The sequence below is a fragment of the Eucyclogobius newberryi genome, unplaced genomic scaffold, assembly GCF_026437365.1.
Source record: "Eucyclogobius newberryi isolate DKJ021-1_F unplaced genomic scaffold, fEucNew1.0.hap1 SCAF_2, whole genome shotgun sequence".
Taxonomy (NCBI): Eukaryota; Metazoa; Chordata; class Actinopteri; order Gobiiformes; family Gobiidae; genus Eucyclogobius; species Eucyclogobius newberryi.
The window spans coordinates 7,785,702-7,791,701 of NW_027315834.1; the positions used below are offsets into that span (position 1 = coordinate 7,785,702).

Sequence of the window (6,000 nt, forward strand, 5' to 3'; positions counted from 1 at the left end):
GTTCCTATATCCGTGAATCCTGTTCATTGATAAATGGCAATAAACTTATTCTGATTCTGATTCTGACTCACCCTGATTATAACTCACCTTTAGTGCAAATGAAACGACTCATTTGACTAAAAGGCCGTTAAGATTTTGCTACAAATGTTTCACAATTTGTTTCAGTTGAGCTATTTTCAGTTTAAAAAGTTTACTCCCTTACCTAGAATCCAAACGCCTCTAATGTTACATAAATGAATACATGAGATTACCTTTGTTTTGTTCAATTTATTTTTAAAACTTCAGAAAAATTAGTTTGTTGCAAATAGTCTCAAACATTTGAAAGGAGTTCCGAGTCTCCCTTGTGTGATGTCATCGATATAATTTAGAACTCTGCTCTGTTTTCTGTCATTTTACACTTTTCTTCACAAACTGACTAGATTGGTGTAAAAACTGATGATATTCCATCAAATGAAGTAGCCCTGGACTAAAACTGTGAGGAGACCTTGCTCAACACCCGGTCTGGAGAGACGGGAGATGGCGGAGGAGAGTGGATCGGGGATGGAAGACGTTCTGGACGGCGTGGAGGAGCAGCCTTTTCTGCCTGCACGTGCCCGGAAACGTAAAAAGTCCCTTAGCTCGTCCGAGGGTTCTGGGAATGAGCAGCAGGATGAGGCTGAAGCTATTGATATCCGGGGTGAGAGCAGAGACTGTAAGGTGATCATAAAGCTTGCACAGGATAGTGCATCCTTTAAGGAGTGGAATTCAGTGGCATTGTCAAAGAGCCTAACTGTAGCTGTGGGAGTGATCAAGAGTGCGAGTGTCCTTAGAGATGGCTCGCTGCTGGTCGTGTGCAAGGACGCGGCTCAGCAACGGAAGGCGATTGGAACTAAACGTCTGGGTGGAAAGGACATTCTTGTGTCTGATGCTGAAAGAAACACGGTCAGAGGAGTTATCGTAGGTGTCCCTACGGCGACGTCTGTGGATGAAGTTAAGGAGAATTTGACTGGAGTTACGGTGGTGGACGCTAGGCGTTTGAAGGTGACCCGGTTTGGGGTAAGATGTGACAGCTTGTCGGTAATGGTAACACTTGAAGGGAGGTGCCTGCCTAGTAAGGTGTTCATTGGGTACATGTGCTATAGCGTCAGGCCATATGTTCCGCCGCCCCTGCGTTGCTTTAAGTGCCAGCGCTTTGGGCATATTGCAGCGGTCTGTAGAGGGAAGCAAAGATGTGGTAAATGTGCAGGAGACCACGGGTATGGGAAGTGTGACGTGGGTGCAAAACTGAAGTGCTGTAACTGTGGGGAAGAACATAGCTCTGCCTTCGGGGGATGCAGGTTTAGCAAAAGAGCTGCTGATGTGCAGAAAATAAAGGTCTCTCAAGGTATATCCTATGCAGATGCAGTCAAGAAAGTTTCAATTAACGAGTTTAGAGTAAATACAGAGAGGGGAGCCAGCGCTGCTCCCAGCCAGGGCGAAATGAGAAAGGCCAGCGTGGCTCCCAAGACGTGTGAAGGTTTCAAGAGTGGAGGTCCCAAGTGTGCAGGTTCCAGAATTAATGAGAATACCCTGGTTGTGGATAGAGAGGATTTTGTACTCTTTATGGTGGATGTTGTAAACTGTGCTGCTCAGACTCAAAGCAGAACTGAAAGGATCAGGATCATTGCTGGAGCTGCAGGGAGATTCCTTGGAACGGGGGAGCTTGATTGGGCAGATATAGAAAACAGGCTGGGGGCGCTGGATGGGAGTCGGAGTGATGGGGGTCTGCTTTTGGGGAGTCAGAGTGATCGGAGTGGCGAGATGGGGGTGGGAGTGGTCTCCTGTCCTCGCCCAGTCTCGTAGACGCGCGGCTGCCAAGCAGCGACATCAGTGGACATATTGGAGCCTATGGAATGAAGCCTAGAGAGTGGAGCTGTGCGGTGGAAGCGCCGAGCGTCAAGGAAGGAGAGGAAGATGGAGAGGAGTCTCCCTGGAATAAAGCCGGTTGGTCTCTGAAACAACAACAACTATTCTAGTCACAAAGACATATCATGACCTCATGGGCTTTGTAACACCAAAGCAATGGAAGGAGTACTTTTACGGACTACGACAGAGTCTGAAGGACTACGACAAAGTCTGAGGAATAAAGTCTGGCGGTAATGCAACACTCGGATGCCAACCGCCATAAAACAACAACAACAACAACAAAAACTAGAAACTCATATACCGGTATACCTGTCACACACGTTTTGGCATCAATGACATGAAACGACTCATTTGACCATAATGTCCAGATGGCCATCCACTCCACATCAACACCTCTTTACTGCAAATTGATTCAATACTTTTATATGGGCTCCTTTTACTTTATATACAAATGTTACTCAATAGACGTAAAAGGGTAATTTGTAAATAGGTCTCAGAAATAGTGAAAAGTGTTTTATTTAGTTAGTGATATATTCTTTACATTATATTCTTAAAGTACTAAGGGTTTGTGTGTCTTGTGTAATGAACGTATGTGTTTTTTTTTTTTAATTGACAGGCGGCGTATAACCTGGCAAACGTGGCCTGTAAGTGTCATGGCGTCTCGGGCTCGTGCAGTCTGAAGACTTGCTGGCTCCAGCTGGCAGACTTCAGACGAGTGGGAGAGTTTCTGAAGGAGAAGTACGACAGTGCTGCCGCCATGCGTATCGGGAGAAAGGTACACACAATATCACACTACATCACTGCTTTAAAAGTGTGGATAGAAGTTTGTTTACAATATTGTGACTCACTCGGGCTTCTGAAAGTTTTGAAAATTGCTTATAAATTCATTGCAGTGGATAATTAGGATGCTTGGAATATGTGAGAAAATAAGGAATAACTTTGGCCTATTGCAAACAGCTTAAAATGCTTGTTCTGTTTTTCACTATTTTCCCACCCTAGCACATACATAATTATTCCTAACGCCTTACGAACCTCACCAGCTTTCTTTTCTCTGGCAGAGCAAACTGGAGCTGGTGGACAAGCGCTTCAACAACCCCACACCCGAGGACCTGGTTTACATCGACCCCAGCCCGGACTACTGCCTCCGCAACGAGACCACAGGCTCCCTGGGCACCACAGGCCGACTCTGCAACAAGACGTCAGAGGGCATGGACGGCTGCGAGCTCATGTGCTGTGGTCGAGGCTATGACCAGTTCAAAACGTACAAACACGAACGCTGCCACTGCAAGTTCCACTGGTGCTGTTACGTCAAATGCAAGAAGTGCACGACACTGGTGGATCAGTACGTTTGCAAATGAGACCGCTAAAGACAATTGGTGATGCGATACAGACATGATTTTAAGGATTACAATGTCCTGATTACTGTTGAATTGAAATCCGTGACTGCAAAATTAAAATAACCAAAGACGCTACGGACAATGCACATGGTACAAGATTTGTTAAGATGCAAAGATGTTGTTTGTTTACAAAGATCTCTTGACGATTTCTGCTCAAATGCAATATTCAGAAACATCAGTAATGACTATATAAATAGGTAACGTGTCAATACGTTGTACAGGATGCCAATTATTTAACAAAGTTAATCAAAAATTCCATTGACAGAAGTATGGAAATCCAAAACCCAACGGATACATCAATCTTCAAAATAATTTGTTATTTTCAACTTTACAAAAACAAATAAAACCTATAACGGATCGCAAGAAGGATGGGGGACGGCAGAAAACATTTCAAGATTTATTTGACAACGAATTGACAAATGTTAAATGCAATCATAATTGCATCATTTATAACAATCCTAAAATAAAATTAAAACTATTCTCGATGAAGATCTCTACCGAATAAGGATGGTTCCTGTAACTAAAATGGACACATCCATTCTGGGCTCTTCGTTGCATATATGGGTGTGTAAAAAGTGTTCAAATAAATATATAAATAATAATAAATAAAGCACAAAATGTAGGTTATTGAGGGACTGACAAAATCGACTTCCTTTGCTAATGGCAATGTCTATGTTCATTAAGCTCTTGTACGTCATTAAAGCTCTAGTGTTATTTTTTTCATTAAAAAAAATTGTTTAGTTTCTGTCTTTTGATGAACATTCGGACAATCAGCAGTGCTGTATTTTTCCTGTCCCATGTGGTACAACAACTGTTGCCAGCGGCGACCCACAGCATAATGCAACCTTTCTGTGTAATTTATAAAACCACCAACATGCTTAAAATGAATTACCATAAACATATTCAAGAATGTGCATCAAATGTGATCTTTTAATTCATAATTCCGTTTTCACCTGCTAGTTAGCTGAGATCTAATACTCAACATCTGTTTTAATGAGTTTTGTCATCATCAGCCATCCTGGAAATGGCTCTGCATCCTTCAGCTGTCAGTGGAGGAAAAGCTTGTCCATTATTGAGATTGATGACTCCATAATTACAGAGAAATAAACTGGGGAAAGGACCCACACAGCTACAAAAGACTATCCGTATCCCAAACAATGAAGCTGTTTACCAATGTATTACCAATGTAAACATGAAACTTAATGGTTTTGGTTTTATTCATTTGTGTGTATAAACCGAAAGGACTGCATTTAATGAAATACATGCAACTTTTGAGAGAAATGTAGATCACAAAGTATATTTTAATATGGGGTTGATACATTTATTTTAATGTATTGTATATTCTTTTGATAAATTAGTCTGAAAAAAGTGGTTGATTTAGTCATTTTTGCCATGATCAAAATAATTTGTCTTATTTTTTCAGTATAAGGCATGTTTCCACTGGTTCACTTTGGAGTGGGTTGGTACAGTCTTAAAGCGTCTCCACTGTCTTGGTCTGTTTAAGTCAGGGGTGTCCCTCATCCGACCCCCCAGACATTTTAATCCGGCCCGCCAAACATTTACGCATAGGATGTTGGACTTTTTTCTTTATTTATTCTATTTTATCCACTATTTTATAAAAGGGAAAACTCAAGCTGTTTAAGCTGTAACTCTATTATTTCCAGTCAAATCAATAATTCTGGGAAGCATCTGGGTCAGTTTGTACTCCAAACTCACAAGTAAAAAAATAACCTAAAATGAAATGAAAAATGACTAGGACTTTGGTATGGATTCCACCTGGACATTTTTGCTTTATTACAAGTCCCTAAAACTTTTTTTTAGTGAATTTACCTTAAGCTTTTAAAAGAGAAATGTCAAAACCCAAGTTCATATTCCTGCTGCTGATGCATGAATATGGAATCTTTCGCCTGTGCAACAGTGTCCACATATAACTATTGCGGGCCATTGTAAAACGACAACATTTTGCGTGAAGTATAAATCTTCCTTTACTGTGTAGGGACCAACGCTTCTGCATCCCACACTGGCCCCTGCACAGTAAAGGAAGGTTTATGTTTGACACAAAATTTCATCATTTTTGCCGAACACGCCACCTCGTGCATCGTCCACGCTGACCTGATTTTCCGTGTCGAAGCCAGGGGAAAAGATTTTACTTTATTTTAGTCATCAAGAAAGCTATCGATACTTTTCTTCAATTAATCGAGTAATTGGTTAATTTTTTGTACATTCCATAAACCAAGGGTGCCCACACGTTCTCGCTACTTTTATATTCAACAAAGCCCAACGATCTACCTATAGATCTAAATAATTGTATAATTTTGTATTGTTTTTATTGTCAGTATTAAACAGGTTTTTATTTTTGTTTAACCATAATTAGGCTATAGAAACACAATGTAGGCTTTCATTAATAGCCTACTATTGTTTATCATATACAAATGTGCAATATAAAAAGGGGAGTGAAAATCGTCTATTTAACTAAACCATTTAATACAGCTGAGTATTTAGAAAATAAAATATACTGACCACAAAAAGGGGCTACGCTAAATGATAAAAGGTTGAGCTTAACCTGCAGAGCTTGACTTTCTCTCCTTTGACAGCGTGCATTACACGGCTCGCGCTCTTCGGCTCGCGCACTTTGGCTCGCACTTCGGCTTGTTGCTCGCGCTGTGTGTCGAGCCCACAGCGGTGTTCTTGCTGAAACATGGTGATTGTAGCTCTCGTG

The 6,000-nt window shown here is 41.3% G+C and overlaps 1 protein-coding gene across 1 annotated transcript in view; it reads left to right on the top strand.

Annotated features, from left to right (window-relative positions):
- wnt5b (wingless-type MMTV integration site family, member 5b) overlaps positions 1–3,519 on the top strand; it is a 43,964-nt gene extending 40,445 nt beyond the window's left edge. The window contains exons 5-6 of the mRNA XM_072453262.1: positions 2,501–2,659; positions 2,943–3,519. Coding sequence (XP_072309363.1) covers positions 2,501–2,659; positions 2,943–3,242 — 459 coding nt within the window. The 3' untranslated portion in view covers positions 3,243–3,519. The remainder of the gene's footprint in view (positions 1–2,500; positions 2,660–2,942) is intronic.
- The last annotated feature ends 2,481 nt before the right edge of the window (positions 3,520–6,000 follow it).